Here is an 18,363-nt window from a genome sequence, read left to right as displayed (position 1 = left end):
TAATAGGTGCTCCTAGCCTTTCCTCTCTGTTGAAAACACAGTTAAAAGCACCTAAACTTACCTAAGGCTTATCAATCCTCGAAGAAACCTCTTCAGTATCTCTCCTTAACTCCTCTCTTTGCTTTCCATCATTAAATGCATACAAAAAAGTACAATAAAATTCTTTTTGCTACTTACTGCCTGAATGTGACAATGGATCATCTGAGCTGACATAGCAACCATATCTACTTGGAAAGAGACAACATTATGTGCCAAAATAACCCTTCTACCAGACTGAAAGAATGAATTTGCACAAAAAATCATCCACTGAACAGGTATTGATACATCCTACCTATCTTACTTGCTTTAACTGTAGTCTCAATGAGACTAATCAACCCTAGGGGCCTAATGCTAAGAATCTTCTTAACATCCTTTTGTTTCCGAGCACTAGTAATACCCCTAACAATCTAACACAAAGTGCTATGTATGGTCTCCAGAAGACTTCCCTCCTTCTTCATTCATTCCCACAGTTTCACACATCACCTATCCCACTCTTATTTCTTCTGATGCAAGCTTATCAAGTAACTCAAATGAATTTGTAAGAACATTTGGTGCCACAGGTGAGCTAGTTCTCTTCCCCAACTACTTTACCTTGTTGAATTCGTGCACATTATTGATAGCTAGTTCTTGAACTTTATTTGTCGCTTGCTTTTCCTAAACCTTGATCTCCTTGGGCTTCCACACTTTCTGAACTTGCTTCCCACCATCCTTCCTACTATTATTCTAACACGCCTAATTAGCATTACCTAATGATTTACAAATAGAGCAGATAGTAGGCTTCCATTCATAGGATATGTCAAAGCCAGATTCAACTCCTTTCTCATTGATAAAAGAAAATTGATCAAGGAATTCCTGATCAACCTTTATTACTTCAATAATAACTCTAGCATATTGGAGCTTGTCTCTCTTTTCAGTTGCTTAATTTGTCAACATGCAAGAATTTACCAATTGGTTCTTCCAATTTCATCATATAACATTCATTCCAGTACTTAAAATCAATTCGCAATTGAATCCAAGTAGGAAACACTCTAAAATCCTCCTTTTTATATTCATGTCCTGATCCCAAGCTTTTATGATCAATGGCTTATTGTCAAAGAAATTCAAGTTTCTCGCTAAAACTTGATCTCTTCGCTACATTGTCATGAATCAAACATAGACTACTCCCTTCTTCAACATCGCCACCTTATCCACCCACTTGTTTCTCCAAATTCCTCTTATGTAACCCTCCATTACAATTGGAGGAGTATTGGGACCAATAGCATAACAAATCAGAGATGATCGAATTCCAAAAACAACCTCATATTGCACATCTTCAACATCAATTTTAATCACATTGCAATTCATATTCACATTCAGAATACTAATTTCATCATCAACATGCTCATTATTAGATTGATTAGGTTGAGAATTTAACTCCTTATTCGAGAACTAAAGGATTGGAACAGGATCAATCGAACGTACACTTCGATTAGTCCAACTAATCTTCTGAACATTCGGATTCACCACCTTATCAGCACTAGAGTGGATCGAAGAAAGCCATTAAGAGAATAGTCTATGAGTTTGTTGACTTTGTTGCAGCTCCCTGAGGTCCTCCTTTTCAGATCGAATCACATGTTCTATCAGCATTGCAGCAACACCAAGTAGTTCATCCATTGATTGCGTCTTTTTCGCCTTAGAATCTGAATATGGAACCATAGTTTTACCATTGAATTTTCGTCCTTTCGAGTTTCTTGCTGTGGCAATGGTGATTTACATTGAGAGAACTCTAGAGAGAGTAATTCAATCCAATCCACCTGACCATCCCTTGTGAATTTATGATACACCAGGACAATCATTACTTTCACGGTTAATACTAAAATCATTAGCCCTTCACATTTTTTTCGTTCTTCTTCAATTAGATTTTGCCTTCGTAAGAACAGATTTTAAAAGCGGAATAATCTCATATTAAACACACAACCATCAATACAACAAAATTCAATTTCTCAATGACAATCGTCTGTTGCAATTTACATGTAGCTCTAAGGTAATTCATCACTCTCTCTCCATCAAATCCGCCGCTACAACAACCACTGCGTCGCCGGTGAAGCTTACCAAAAACCACACTGTTGATTCAATGAAGGTCAGACATATCATTAATAGTCATCGTTTAACTTACTGCTCTGTTATTCCTAGTGGCGAGTCTTGACCGGTGACGCGACATCCATTGTTGTTGCTATAGGCTTTTGCTATTTCTTATTTTAATAAATTAACAATAATTGTTAGTTAACAATTGCTAAACGCATAATTTCCTTAGCTGTAAGTTATGTGCAACAATTGATGAGGGCGAAAGAGGTTGAGAGAAAGAGTATATATTATTTCGAAATTGGGGGAACGAGAGAAATAAACCAACGTATGCAATGCTCCAGCTTGGCATTTGTCTTTTAGCACGAAATGATGAAAATACTCTTGTTTTGGCCTTTCACAACAAGACGCCTATACAAAAGTCTTTCTATAATGTACTCCTACTGTGCATTAAAGTAATAGTAACAATTGCAAATTGGTGACTGATGTGATGTAGAGTTTAGGCTTTGTTTGGCAACATATTTAATTCATCATAAATGATTTGTTGCTAAAACTTTAAGTCACCTAAAACCAATACTCATGTTTGGAGTAAGAGTTTAAATAAAATTTAATCTGAAAAATTAAAATTGAGTTGCTATCAAATATACCATCTCAATTTAAGGTGCTGAACTTGTTTCCCACCATCCTTCCTACTATTCTTCCTACACACCTCATTAGCATGACCTAATGATTTACAGGTAGAGCAGATAGTAGGCTTCCATTCATAGGATATGTTAAAGCGACATTCAAGTCCTTTCTCATTGATAAAAGAAAATTAATCAAGGAATTCCTAATCAACCTTTACTTCAATAATAACTCTAGCATATTGGAGCTTGTCTCTCTTTTCAGTGGCTTAATTCGCCAACATGCAAGAATTTACCAATTGGTTCTTCCAATTTCATCATACAACATTCATTCCAGTACTTAAAATCAATTCACAATTGAATCCAAGTAGGCAACACTCCAAATTCCTCCTTTGTTATATCCATGTTCTGATCCCAAGCTTTTATGATCAATGGTTTATTGTCAAAGAAATTCATGTTTCCCGCTAAAACTTCATCTCTTCGCTGCATTGTCATGAATCAAACATAGACTACTCCCTTCTTCAACATGGCCACCTTATCCACCCACTTGTTTCTCCAAATTCCTCTTATGTAACCCTCCATTACAATTGGAGGAGTTTTGGAACCAATAGCATAACAAATCAGAGATGATCGAATTCCAAAAACCAACCTCATATTGCACATCTTCAACATCAATTTTAATCACATTGCAATTCATATTCACATTCAGAATACTAATTTCATCATCAACATGCTCATTATCAGATTGATTAGGTTGAGAATTCAACTCATTATTCGAGAACTAAAGGATTGGAACAGGATCAATCGAACGTACACTTCGATCAGTCCAACTAATCTTCTGAACATTCGGATTCACCACCTTATCAACACTAGAGTGGATCGAAGAAAGCCATTAAGAGAATAGTCTATGAGTTGTTAACTTTGTTGCAGCTCCCTGAGGTCCTCCTCTTCAGATTGAATCACATGTTCAATCAGCATTGCAGCAACACCAAGTAGTTCATCCATTGATTACGTCTTTTTCGCCTTAGAATATGAAGATGGAACCTTAGTTTTACTATTCAATTTTTGTCCTTTCGAGTTTATTGTTGTGGCAACGATGATTCACATCGAGAGAGAACTCTAGGGAGAGAAATTCAATCCAATCCACCTGACCATCCCTTGTGAATTTATGATACAGCAGGACAATCATTACTTTCACGGTTAATACTACACTCATGAGCCCTTCACTTTTTTCCTTCTTATTCAATTAGATTTTGCCTTCGTAAGAATAAATTTAAAAGCGGAATAATCTCAAATTAAACACACAACCATCAATACAACAAAATTCAGTTTCTCAATGATAAGTGTCTCATACGATTTACATGTAGCTCTAAGGTAATTCATCACTCTCTCTTCATCAAATCTGCCGCTGCAACAACCACTGCGTCGCCGGTGAAGCTTACCAAAAACCACACTGTTGATTTAGTGAAGGTCAGACAGATCATTAATAGTCGTCGTTGAACTTACTGCTCTATCGAGTCTTGGTCGGTGACGCGACATCCATTGTTGTTCCTATAGGCTTTTGATATTTTTTATTTTAATAAATTAACAAAAATTGTTAGTTAACAATTGCTAAACGCATAATTTCCTTAGCAGTAAGTTATATGCAAGAATTGATGAGGACGAAAGAGGTTGAGATAGAGAGTATATATTTCGAAATTGGGGGAAGGAGAGAAACAAACCCACGTATGTAATGCTCCAGCTTGGCATTTGTCTTTTAGCACGAAATGATGACAATACTCTTGTTTTGGCCTCTGACAATAAGACGCCTATACAAAACTGTTTCTATAATGTACTCCTACTATGCATTAAAGTAATAGTAACAATTGCAAATTGGTGACTCACGTGATGTCGAGTTTAGGTTTTGTTTAGCAACACATTTAATTCATCTTAAATGAGTAGTTGTTAAACTTTAAGTCATCTAAAACCAATACTCGTGTTTGGAGTAGGAGTTTAAATAAGATTTAAGCTGAAAAATTGAAATTGAGTTGCTATCAAATATAGCATCTCAATTTAAGGTGCTAAAAATTTCAGCTACCTTATCAGCAACTCCTTTCAGCTATCTTATTAATTTTAGCTCTATTTCGGATTATTAAAGCTTTATTTTTCTCTCTCCTTACATGTCACTTTGTTCTTTTCGACCTTTTCTCTTATCTTACGCAAGGGATTTGCGAATTGAGGAGTTATCTAGGCGATTTCCCCTATTTCAATGAGTTTTTTTTAAAAATGTTTTCTCATAAAATTTCAATTTTTTTTCTAAATAATGGGAGATTCGTACCATCCACGACCGCACATGGGTTTACTCCAGAAGGAAATATTGATCATAAGCTGCGTAGGGTTCAAGAAAGGTCCGAATTGGCATGTATTTGACTATTCATTAACCTTAACTAATTTTTTTTTTCAACAAAGAAAACCTTAACTAAAGTTGATCCATACTGAGATGGCATAAAAATTTATATTTTTATCTAAATATATAACTCCGACCGTCATAATAATGATCAACATATTTTAATGTCCAAGCACAAATTAAACACGCAAGTACATTATACATACCCCAAGTTGTCCATCACATTATCACCCTATATACCCAAATTATTTAAAGTCAAACCCATTATTCAAACACTTTGTGATACGACGACATGACTGATTATTTGAAAACAAAGGAGTTATACTTTCAATTGTTCTTGCAATGTGTTTTGATTGGCTTCCTATGTAATACTACCGTTGGTGGACAATCAAAGGAATTTGGAGCTATTTACCAGTTTGGAGACTCGGTCTCCGACACCGGCAACATAATTCGAATTGCTGGACCAAACACAGCTTCTGCAAATCTACCTTATGGCCAGACCTTTGGCCGCCCCACCGGCCGAAGCTCTGATGGCCTGCTCATGATTGACTATTTTGGTATTAGTCCTTTACACCCTATTCTATATCTTTATTGATTTAATTCAGTCATAAAAGACATTTAACTAACATCTTTTGAAATTTGTATTGGAATATTAGCTATGCACTTTCACCTGCCACTCTTAAACCCATTCCTTGCCAACGGAAGCGACTTCGGCCATGGAGCCAATTTCGCAGTGGCTGGCGGCACCGCACAAGATTTTGCCACTTTGGCTGCACAAAATATTACATATCGGTTAGCCAATAACGCCTCTTTGGCTTCTCAACTTGGCTGGTTCAATTATCACGTCACCTCCATTTGCTACAGTCCAGCAGGTACTTAGCTTGTACTAGTAGTAGAACTTGTTCTTTCATATATTACTCTCTTACCAAAGCCTACCATGATAATTTAAGTACTGGATTATCAAAATTCTTTTTAGCTTAACAACGCTATATATTAAATCACGTCGATTATGTAGTGTTGTGAGGTCAGATGTTACCAATGGAACAAGATTGCCATTTGATTGTATATGTCAAACAACATAGTCTATTAATTGTATAATCTGTGTTTCGTTAGTATACCCATTTTTCCCCGTCAAAAAAATACAGTAATATGTTATGCCCATAGCCCAATTTCAGATATGGGTTGTCATGATATGTTACACGTTTCCTTTTTTTTTTTTTTGGAATGGGTCAACAAATTTATAAAGTTATTTTCTCCCTCAAATTGTTATTCCATGTGGGACAAATTCTCCCAAGTGATTTACCTATATCTATATGTAACTTAGTCAAAGCGTCTAGGCCGAGACAAGTTTTAGTTTCTGACATTTCTATCTGTTTTGGACACTTTTATATTAATTTAGACTATATATATTTATCCAGTTCAAGCTATATATTTACCGTTTATCTATATTTTTTCTTAAGTTAATTTGTTTATTATTATTATTATTTATCAGTTTATTTGTTTATTTGTTTATTATTATTATTTATCAGTATATTTTTTCCATTAGACTTACATATACATATCATTTTTCGGGATTAGCACTTGGGAATGTTGTATTAGATGGTAATGAAAATTTATATAGGAAAGCCCATATGATGAAGTTTCATTACCATGGTTATTGACATGAGAAATTTTTTACAAATTTACACTATATTATATTGCCATTACCACCATTTATTACCACTAACCAAAAGGGCTGTCTAAGGGGTTCTAAAAGAAGTAACAAACATAAAATGTTCTTGTACACTAATCCACTAATCTGTGAACTACATCTTTGCAGAGTGCAAAGAAAAACTTCGAAAAGCACTTGTAATAGTGGGAATAATAGGAGGCAATGACTATAATCTAGCTCTCACTCAGGGGAAAACCTTGGAAGAAGTCTATCAGCTTGTTCCCAACGTTGTAAACACCATTCTTCATGCTGTTGAAGTGAGTTACACTCCATCTCAAATTATATAATGTTCTTCCTTACCATCAACACTAACCTAACAGTTCTTGAAGCAGTTTGAGATCGATTATGTCAAAACTCAAATTGACCTTGGCTTGTTTGTTAATAAGCCGAATTTGAGCTTAAACTAATAGTTCGAATACTTAACAAGGCAAGATCAGATCACTCAATTATGTTTCGCTAGCCGTGCTGTACAAAGTGCAATTATACTCAGCGATAGTCAGATTGACATTCGTTATTAACTTATTATCTACTTAATGTAATAGTTACATTTCATACACCTGGAATTGTATTGACTGTTGACACTACGACTCCGTTTGGTAGGGCGTAAAACGTTTTTCCGGAAAACTGTTTTCCTCTATTTTCAGTTTTACATTGTTTGGTTGGCAAAAGAGTGTAAAACCATTTTCGTTTTGGGTAAAATTACTCTCACAATGATGGAAAACCATTTTCCTTTCAAAATGAAGGGAAAACTATTTTCCTTATCTCTCTTGTACACTCCTCTCACTACCTTTTTACTTTCCCTTTCATTTTCCTTTCATTTCATCATTTTTCTTACATCGAACCAAACAACGGAAAACTAATTTTGGAATTGCGTTTTCCATTGTAAATTGTTTTCCATGAAAATCATTTTACATTGAAAGTGTTTTACGCCCTACCAAACGGAGTGTACGTGTACACTATGTAATCTCATTAATAATAGTTTCTACCCTAATTATATTGCAGGAAGTTATTCAGCTTGGGGCTGTTAATGTTGTGGTACCAGGTTCCCATCCGAGAGGTTGCATGCCTTCTTACCTTGTTCGATTTGAAACTAATGATTCCTCAAAGTATGATGACCTTCGTTGCTTGAAAGAATTTAATGCTTTCTCAAGGTTCCACAATCACAAGTTAAAACGCGGCATCAAAAAGTTAAAACTCGAATATCCTGGTGTTGCCATTGCTTATGGAGACTACTACTCCGCCATGACATGGGTGCTTCGCCATGCTGCTTCATTAGGTTATGAACTTCATTTTCTTCACTTTTGGTGTATCTGAGAAATAAAATCAGATATATAAGCTTGTGCAAACAGAAGGATCACATATTGGCTCAAAGGTTGCATATAAAAAACTTAAACTAGATATATTAAGTAATATTTAAGTATTAACATATTTGATTGTACCGAAGCATGATTTTGTCATTAATTTCTAAGGTAATGGCATTTTATAGGTAACACATTCAATGCATATTGTTAACTTGTGGGAGTCTTGGTGTTTCAGTTTGTTCAGATCCTACTAATACATTCAATGCATATTGTTAACATATTTGATTGTACAGGGTTCGACGAAGATGAGCTATATACAACATGTTGTGGAACAGGCAATAATAATTACAACTATGATCCAAGCCGACCTTGTGGGAGTCTTGGTGTTTCAGTTTGTTCAGATCCTAATAAGCGAGTGAACTGGGATGGAAGACATCTGACTCAGCAAGCATACAAGTATATGGCAAGTTGGCTATTGACACAATTCTTACCTGCACTCCAAGAAGTCGATGCTTAGTATTTCGTAATGGACTCATGCATGGGTTAATTTTACAAGTTTCTAACTGTTCTTTTTTTTTTTTTTTTTTTAATGGAAGTCATTGTACCATAAATAAATTCCTCTTGTTTTAGTAACTTCATGCTTATTTCAAGCCATGGCACAAGATTGCGGCATTTCAATGTCTTATTGAAGGGCCAAGTGTGAAATTTGGCAGCCTTAATTCATAATCTGGGTGTTTAAATTGCTCAATGAGATTAAGTGATCTCCTTTTGTGAATGGATCCTCATTTGAAAAAATATTGGTAAAGGATGTGATCTTCTTACCTCGAATAGTACTTGGGTCCTGGGAAATAATGGTGATTCCACTTTCTTTTGGAAGGATTGGCTAGGAATAGGAGTCCTCAGATTCATATGACTTCCCATGCTTATGAGACAATTATTAATTCAGATCATAAAAGTCTTGACTTCTCTTAGATGTGGAAAGTACCCATCCGCAGCTCCTAGGTTCAGTTTCTTCTTTTGACTATACCTCACATGATAAATTGCCCCATAGAAATATGTTGTGTATGTGGAATATAGATTGTCCCTAACAGGGGCGGATTTACGTTTTAGGATGGGGGTCAAATGACCCCACTTAGATTTTAGGAAAAATTATATAGTGAACTAAATTTGGGGAAAAAAAAAAGATGAAACATGAGTGGAAGGGATTCTGCATAATTTCCTTTGCTTTGTTATCTAGTAGTTGACTAGTTCAATAAAACTACTTTCCCATGTGCAGCTTTTTTATCTGTTTCTAGCGGAAAAACAGGTAAGCTAGTTACCAATCTCCCTCTCCTACTTGGAAACAGTAATATAAAAAAATCAAATTCAGTAATAAAATCAGTTTGCTTCAATTTTTACAGTACTATAAGCCTACCCTCTTTTCCACCGGAAAAAGAATTCATCTGTCACATCACATAGCCGTCACAACATCACACTAGCAAATTACCATCATATAATATATATGTGTTTTTTGACAAAATTTTACTGGGCAAGCCGGGAAGTCAGATATTTGGAGAGCAATTATCCCAGTTTCCAACAATTTCAATATTCGGCTAATTCGACATGATAAAAGGTGAAAAAACACTGTTTATTTTTTAAAAGATTATTTTTTCTTCTACAAATCTAAATCAATGATGAATTATATGCTCTATCATTCTATACATTAAGTTATTATGCTATAGTTTCAATTCACAATTTAGATCCTTTTTTTATGTGGTGAGTTAGTGAGTATTTAATGTTTAGAGTAATTGAATATAGTCAACATTTGAAATCCTAAATTATCTATTCAAATTTAGATTTTTTTTAATTGTATACAATTATTGTTAATGTAGATGTCAAAACGTCCCCGAAATACGTTACTTAATTATTTTAAATCAAACAACTCAACTGAAGAAGAAACAAATCAAGATGTAGAGATAGAAAGTGAAGATGGGGATGATGCAAGTAGATTACCGCAAATATCTAAACAACCCTCTAACTATAAGCGTGTTGATTTGAGAAACCTCCCTACTGATCCAGGCTTAAGGAACAAAATTACTGATTACCATATAAATGATCAGATTAAGACAAGGAAATATTATGTTTTAAAAGAACCTTTTCAACCTCGTAAACATGATTTTCCTCAAAGAATCATAGGGGGATCGAAACGTCGTTTTAATCCAGATTGGTATGATACTTATGGTGATTGGCCGGAGTACAATATTGTGAAAGACGCAGCTTATTGTCGATATTGCCATTTGTTTAAGTCTAATGATTCTCAAAAAGGAGGAGGTGATGTTTTTGTTACTGTTGGGTGGTCATCTTGGAATAAAAAAGAAAGATTGGATATCCATGTGGGTGAATGTGGTAGTTCTCATAATCAAGCATAAACTATGTTTGAAACTTTAAAGAACGAAGTAAAAACTGTCAAGGACATGTTCAATGTTTTTAGTGATAAGGAGAAGGAGGATTATCGCAATCGCTTAGAAGCTACAGTCAAATGTATAAAATGGCTTTTGCGAATGGGTTTAGCCTTTAGAGGGCATAATGAGTCGACAGATTCAAAATATCGGGGTAATTTCGTTGAACTTTGGAAATTTCTAGCAAATAATAATGAAGATATTGATAAAGTTGTTCTTGAAAATGCTCCAAAAAATTTGCAATTAGTCTCCCATGAGATTCAAAAAGATATTGTTCATGCTTGTTCTCGATTGACAGTGAAGGCCATTATGGAAGACCTTGGAGATGACATTTTTGGTATCTTAGTTGATAAATCACGTGATGTTTCAATTAAGGATCAAATGGCTATAGTATTGCGTTATGTTGATCACAAGGGTATCGTGACAGAGAGATTTTAGGTATTATACATGTACCCGATACCACAGCTTTGACACTGAAGGCAGCCATTGATTCTATACATTAAGATTCATTTTTGCTCTTCCAAACCCAGTAGACAACTACAACAATCCTAGCACCCCAAACTGCTCTCTAGAATTTTGACTTTGTACTACCATTTGTCCAACGAATCAATCTTTCCAAGTCATTCACATTTATATGCATTTGCATCCAAACTTTAAGCTCATGCGGCGGCTGCATGCCTTACACTGAAAGAATAAATGTTGATGATTTCCCACCTCTTAACCACAAATTAAGCAAGTATTTGAATCACAAACACTAATACTTGTTAATCTATCGGCTGTTGGAGTCTTCCTTGCACAGAGAGCCAACAAATGAATTTATGCTTTAGCATGTTGAGCCTATTCCACATAACTCTATCCCAAAACACCACAACCTTCTCATCGTCCATACATTCATAGACCTTCTTAATAGAATAAGAATCCATGCTACTCAATTCCTGCTCAGAATAAATATGCTTAAGCTCCACTTTAACCTCAAAAATCTTTTTACAGTATTAGTTGGCACCACTATTGAGAGTATAATCCCATCAATCCCAATCCTTCAAATACATAGCATATACCCATTTAATCCATATATTATCCTACTTCTTGGCTAGTACCCAAACATACTTCCCCAAAAAAGCCACATTCTAGAGAATAGTATCTCTAAAACCAAGTCCGTCGTGAGATTTACTCCAGCACAGATTTTCCCAAGTACCTCTTCCCGGCTTAGAACAATAACTTTGCCCACTCCATATAAAGCTTCTACAAATTTTCTCTATTTCATTTAAAACCTTCTTAGGAAGTATATAAACCTGATGCCATTACATATTCACAACTGTACTCTTGTTGTGTATGACAAATTCCTAGAATTCCAAACTTTAATTCTTGCAACCATTTTATCCACAAGATTATCACATTGCATAGCATTAATCATTTTTCAGCAAATTAGAACACCTAAGGATAATGCCTCACTCCAATGCAAATGGTGTTGAAATGATTCATAATTGTTGACTTGGAATGATTACATGGATCATTTAGAGGTCTAGATCTGATGTAAATGGCCCATAATTTGCGTCCCACATTTACCACATCTGACAAGAATGACCAGTGCTTGTTTGTTAAATTCGCATTGCATCAGATATGGTAAATGTTCGACACAAATGGTTAGTGTTGTACGTGTTTTTTTCTTTTTTGAACCCAAAGCTTATTATTTTCCAACATATAACACATGAATTCAAATCTTGAATATAAAAAGAAACCAACAATATATGATTAAGTTTGACTGAAAACTTTGGCATAACTTCCATTGTATTATGGACAATCCAAGAAATCACTAGGAATAACTAGTAATATAAAGAACATGTTCAATACATCCAAATTGCCATTTAACCAGCATCTAGAACAAGATTCAACAACAACCAAGCTTACTATTGGATAATATTATATATAAAGAGACAATATTATATTATAAAGGGTAGAATGGTACTTTACTAGTCATAGGTCTATATTGTAAATATTATATATATTGAATGCCAGGTTAACCTACAAAAGATTAACACAATTATTCTTCACACTTGTACATGGTATCACAACCTAGGGTTTTCTAAATAATTTTTTTCCCTTCTCAATTTTTTTTTCTTTCCTGTGATGGACTTCACGGCTCATGCTTCCGCCGCTAGCGTTGTCCCTACGCCGCCCCAGCCGTCGCTGACCACCGGCGGGCCCCTGTTGTTGCCGATCACCGGCGCCGTCCCCTACTCGCCGGCCCGTGACAACCTCTTCTCGCAGCCCTTATTCGCTGCCCCACAGCCTTTCGCTGCCTCCTACCCGCAACCATACACGGTTGCTGCTGGCTTCCCCAACCTAGCTCCAGGTGCCTCGTCGTCGGTTATCCACGGCCATTCCACTCCGTCGTCGTCACCGAACACTCCACGGTACCCACCTGGATTTGCGCCAACCACTGCCGCCTCTCAGCTCTCGGCCATGCCCATGTTCGGTGCCTCTAATTCGGCCTCTCTCTTTGCCCTTCCACAAATCTCTGCCCCTCACCTCAGTAATCTGGTAACTATTACTCTCTCTTCTCCTGAGGATTATTTGTTATGGAAAACACAGATTACATGTTTGCTTCTATCCCATCAATTACTTGGTATGGTTGAAGGCACGATTTCTATTCCTCCTGCTACTATTATAGATGAACATGGTGTTTTTATCCCTAATAATCAATTCTATGAATATTTACGTGTGGAACAACAAATTAAATCATGGATTTTTGCCACCTTGTCTAGAGATGTTTTTGTGGATGTGCATGATTTATCTACTTCTGTGGAAATTTGGACGCGTTTACAAACTAGATTTATGCATGCTAGTATGGCTAGATCAATGGAATCAAAGGGACGTTTAACTCGTATTAAAAAGACTGCTTCCCAGACTATGGATGTTTATTTACGTGATATTAAGGTGATTGATGATTCCCTTGCTGCCATTCAGTGTCCTGTGTCGAACCAGGATTTAGTACAGTATACTCTTTTTGGTCTGGATCGTGATTCTGAGTATGATCACATTGTCACCACTTTGCTGCATTATACGTTCCCTATCAGTTTTGATGATTTGCGTTCTAAGTTGCTTTTTCATGAACAAAGTTTATTGAACGCTAAGGATGCATCTGATTCCTTATCTCATCATGCCTTACTTGCTGTAAAAATACTGGTACTGGATCAAGTTCCTCCTCCCAGTCTAGTTCTGGAAGGAGAAATCGGGGAAGGAATAACAGAAACAAAGGTGGTAATAATTATCGTGGGGGTAACAACAATCAGAATGGTCGTGGCAATAATGGTGGAAATGGGGGAATTAATAATTCTCGTGGCTCTGGAAATAACAATGGTAATCGGGGACGCTCAAATGGTATGAGTACATATCCTAACTTGTCATCCTATAGTATGCCTTGCTTAGATTATATTACTAATAATTTGTCGTCTGCAGGGATTAATTCATCAAGTAGTAACACTAGTAGAAAAACGACGATTTGCGTCCCCCTATTTGCGTCGCATAGACACGGAAGTGACGCAAAACACCTATTTGCGTCGCACGTACTAAGGGTGCGACGCATATTGTTCGTAATCTGCGTCGTACATACTGTATGTGCGACGCATATAGCCTTTGTGCGTCGCACCCAACTCCTAGTGCGACGCACATTATATGGCCCCCGTATTAATTCCTTGGCGCGCGCCCAACTCTTATTCCCTAAATAGCTTGGCCCACGTACAAAACCCCCCACTTAACCCCTTAACCCTAAATTTTTTGTTGCCTCATCGCCTTTCAAACCGCCTTCTTCCTTAGCTTCCTCAAAACTCTCATCTTCTTTCTCTCTCATAAAAAAACCCTTTACTGGTTGATAAATCAAAGAACAAAAAACCCTTTACTGGTTTATAAATCGAAGAACAAAAAAACCCTTTACCCTTTACTGGTTGATAAAGCGAATGAAATTTCTCTCTTCTGCAAAAAATTCGACGAAACAAAAGTTGATAAAGCGAAGAACAAACACTCGTGCTGAAATATTCTTTACTGGTAAATTTTTTTCTCAATCTCTTCTTGTTTTTGTTGATTTTTTCTTAATTTTTTTGAGTTAATTTCTGATTTTATTTCTCACTTTTAATTTTTGCTTTTTTTTTTGTTTACCTAATTGAAAATTCTGAGTTTATGAATGTTTACTATTGAATGTTCAGTTTTTTTGTTTTCATTTTTTAGATCTGATTTTTTTTATTTAATTTTTTTTCATTTTCAGATCTGGGAATTCATTCTCTCTCCCTCCATCCCTCTTTCTTCATCTTCCTCTTAGATCAAAGGCGAAGGGCGACTAATTAACGGCTGAACCACGATCTCACTCTCGTTTTTTAATTATTATCAAGTTCTTTGTCTGCTAGATCTGGATTTTTGTTTAGGTTCATTTTTTTTGATTTCGTCTTTTGTATCTGAATATATAATTTTGATGAACATTCAACTGTACAGATATTTTCGTTTCTTAATTTCATTATTTCAATTGTTTAATTATTATCATCTTTTTCTTAATATTTGTTAGATCTCTTTTCTTATTATTATCAAGTTCTTTGTCTGATATATCTGGTCTTTTGTTTAGGTTTCCAGATTTTTTCGTTTCTTAATATTTGTTAGATCTCGTTTTTTAGTTATTGTCATTTGTTTTTTTAATCGTCGCAAGGCAGATGTGAGGTTCACTTATTAGATCTCTTTTTAGATATTTGCCTCGCCGTTTTTGAATTATTGGCAAAATTTTTCCTCCAAACCAGTACTAAAGCATTCATGCTTTGGTACCGGTTTTTTTTATTTTTCCTGTAATGTCATTTGCGTCGCACCTAGTGCCATGTGCGACGCAGATGCTTAATTTGCGTCGCACCTTGCGTTAGGTGCGACGCAAATTTCCCTTGTATTGAGGCTGTAATTTGTAGTTTGTGGGGTTGGGAAAGCAATTTGCGTCGCACCGTATACAAGGTGCGACGCAAATAGATAATATATCTGCGTCGTTCATCATACGACGCATATCAAGTCTGGGTCATTTGCGTCGAGGCCTGTGGCGTCGGACCCATGTCCGACGCAAATAGGCGCCTCACATCCGACGCAAATTGTGTATTCTGTACTAGTGTAACAATGTAACCTCTACCCCTACTTCCGATACATGTGGTTTATGTTGGTTTCCAGGTCACCAAGCTGCCGATTGTCCTCAACGTTTCAATTCTAGCTTTATTCCCTCCTCCTCTGAAAGTGTCTCGAGCCTTAGCTGCACTGTCTGTTGGTGGTGAAGCTAATGATTCAGTCTGGTACTCGGATTCGGGAGCTGCATCTCACATGACTCCTCAGGATGGTACGTCTTCTACTAAAACTCCTTATACTGGGCTTAGTTCTGTTATAGTTGGTAATGATACCTTACTCCCTATTATAAGTACCGGAAATTTAACCTTAAAAACTGCAAGTCGTCTCCTCCAGTTATCATCTGTCTGCCATGTCCCTAATTTAAAACATAATTTATTATCAGTTAAGAAGTTGTGTCATGAAAATGATTGTATTGTGAGTTTTGATAAAAATTTTGTTTATGTTAAGGACCAGATAATGGGGGAAGTTCTGCTTCAGGGAACCCGTAAACAAGGTGTCTACCCTCTTCAGCCCAGCATTGTCCCTCCTGAGCCTTCAGTTGCTGCTTTTCTAGCCATTAAGGAGTCGGATGATGTTTGGCATGCTCGTCTGGGTCATACATCTTCTACCATTATAGGAAATTTATGTTCAAATAAATATATCACATGTACATTTAAGTTTCATGATGATTGTGTTGGTTGTAAGCTAGGAAAAATTCATCGTTTACCATTTGATTCAGTTGAACATATTTATACATATCCATTATATAAAATTCATAGTGATCTTTGGCAATCTCCTGTTTTGTCAAATCAATTATTTCGATATTATGTTGCGTTTGTTGATGATTTTTCACGCTATTCCTGGATTTATCCTTTACGTCGAAAATCGGAAGCTTATTCTAATTTCCTTATGTTTCAAAAGATGGTTGAAAATCTTTTTAATTGTAAAATTAAAATATTTCAAAGTGATGGAGGAAGAGAATTTGACAATTCTCCTCTTCTTCAAAACTTTTCTGACAACGGTATTATTTTTCAAAAATCTTGTCCCCATACTCCGGCTCAAAACGGTGTTGCAGAAATGCAAACATCGTCATATCATTGAAATGACTCGTACTATGATTATTCATTCTGACTTTCTTGCGGAATTTTAGGTTGATGCATCATATACTGCCACTTACACTATCAATCGATACCCAGCTCGGGTTTGGGGGGTGTTTCTCCTATTGAAAAATTATTTCATCGTCCCCCTTCCTATTAATTTTTGAAAACATTTGGATGTGAATGCTTTCCTTTATTTCTGAACTCTAAAAATCACAAACTGCAACCTAAATCTAAAACCTGTGTTTTTATTGGATATGCATTGGAATATAAAGGGTATCGATGTTTTGATCCTACTACCAGGAAATACTACACTAGTCGTCATGTTCTTTTTCATGAACATAAATTCCCGTATCGTGCTTTAGTTGGCTCTGCGTCACCCGTGCCTTACACTTCACCCTTGGTCCTTACCTTTGCTGGAATTTGACAAATGTTGCTCCTGTGTCGTCTGGCTCGCCCAACCGTGTGCCTCACTCCCCTCCCCTCGCGTCGTCGGCTCGGGTTTCGCCCTTGCCTCTCGTGGCCTCGAACACAAGTGCTGCTGGCTGGCACGCTGGCTCCTCAGCGTACGCTGGCTCAGCATCCCCTCATGCTGCCAGGCCAGCGTCCTCGAGTATCCTTGCCCGCACGCCCACGCTGCGTGCTGCCGGGCCTCCCTCGCCTCAATCGCTGAGAGCTGCTGCCCATGCAAGCTCGCTCTCGGCTGCTGACCCGCCGGCTGTTGGGCCTCCCTCGCCTTCATCGCCGAGTGCTGCTGCCCACGCCAGCTAACCCTCGGCTTCTGATTGCCAACATTGGCTAGTCCCGTCTCCCCCTCTCCCTCGCCACATATTGTTGTGTCCTCCACTCCCTTGCCTCCTTCTACGTCTATCTTTGTTGCAAACAGACATTCCTATGATTACTCGTCTTAAAGATGGTGTGTCTACGCCTCGTGTCTTAATGAACTTAGATACTGAACTTGTAGAGTCTGAACCTACTAATTTTAAACAAGCTTCTAAAGACTCACGTTGGCGTCAAGCTAAGTTAGATGAATATACTGCTTTGATTAATAATGACACATGGGAGTTGGTACCTCGCAACTGTGATAAGAATTTACTTGGTTGCAAGTGGGTTTATCGGATTAAATATCATTCTGATGGTTCTGTGGAGCAATTCAAAGCCAAACTTGTTGTCTTTGGCAATAATCATCAGCAGACAGGTATTCATTACTTTGAAACCTTTAGTCCTGTTGTTAAACCTACTACTGATCGCTTGGTTCTTACTATTGTTGTTTCTCTTAAATGGTCTATTCGTCAGTTAGATGTCAAAAATGCGTTTCTCTTCATGGTTTTCTTAATGAAGAGGTTTATATGCGTCAACCTCCGGGTTTTATTCATCCATCTAAACCTACTCATATTTGTCGTCTTCGTAAGTCCATTTATGGTTGGAAACAAGCTCCTCGAGCTTGGTTCTCTAGGTTTAGCAATTTTCTCTTATCTATTGGTTTCAAGTGCAGCAATTGTGACACTTCTATGTTCACTCTGAAATATCATGGTCATCACATTATTCTGCTATTACATGTTGATGACATTGTCCTTACTGGTAGT

General features: G+C 36.8%; 2 protein-coding genes across 2 annotated transcripts; both read left to right on the top strand.

Moving 5' to 3' along the window:
* Positions 1 to 5,311: 5,311 nt before the first annotated feature.
* LOC104896296 (acetylajmalan esterase) lies at positions 5,312 to 8,944 on the top strand. The gene is made up of 5 exons (XM_010683016.4): positions 5,312 to 5,666; positions 5,766 to 5,981; positions 6,929 to 7,077; positions 7,823 to 8,096; positions 8,415 to 8,944. Exons 1-5 carry the CDS (start codon positions 5,402 to 5,404, stop codon positions 8,636 to 8,638), a joined length of 1,128 nt encoding a protein of 375 aa, XP_010681318.2. The 5' UTR covers positions 5,312 to 5,401; the 3' UTR covers positions 8,639 to 8,944.
* A 1,048-nt stretch (positions 8,945 to 9,992) lies between these two features.
* LOC125498806 (uncharacterized) lies at positions 9,993 to 10,529 on the top strand. Its single transcript, XM_048647092.1, has one exon. It carries the CDS (start codon positions 9,993 to 9,995, stop codon positions 10,527 to 10,529), a length of 537 nt encoding a protein of 178 aa, XP_048503049.1.
* Positions 10,530 to 18,363: the final 7,834 nt, after the last annotated feature.

The sequence above is a fragment of the Beta vulgaris genome, chromosome 6, assembly GCF_026745355.1.
Source record: "Beta vulgaris subsp. vulgaris cultivar EL10 chromosome 6, EL10.2, whole genome shotgun sequence".
Lineage (NCBI taxonomy): Eukaryota > Viridiplantae > Streptophyta > Magnoliopsida > Caryophyllales > Amaranthaceae > Beta > Beta vulgaris.
This window is presented reverse-complemented; position numbering and strand designations above follow the sequence as displayed.

Coding starts and splice junctions, on each gene's coding strand:
- LOC125498806 (XM_048647092.1), top strand. CDS start 9,993: ATGTCAAAACGTCCCCGAAATACGTTACTTAATTATTTTAAATCAAAC.
- LOC104896296 (XM_010683016.4), top strand. CDS start 5,402: ATGACTGATTATTTGAAAACAAAGGAGTTATACTTTCAATTGTTCTTG. Junction 5,667..5,765: donor GCTCATGATTGACTATTTTG/GTATTAGTCCTT, acceptor TTGGAATATTAG/CTATGCACTTTCACCTGCCA. Junction 5,982..6,928: donor CATTTGCTACAGTCCAGCAG/GTACTTAGCTTG, acceptor ACATCTTTGCAG/AGTGCAAAGAAAAACTTCGA.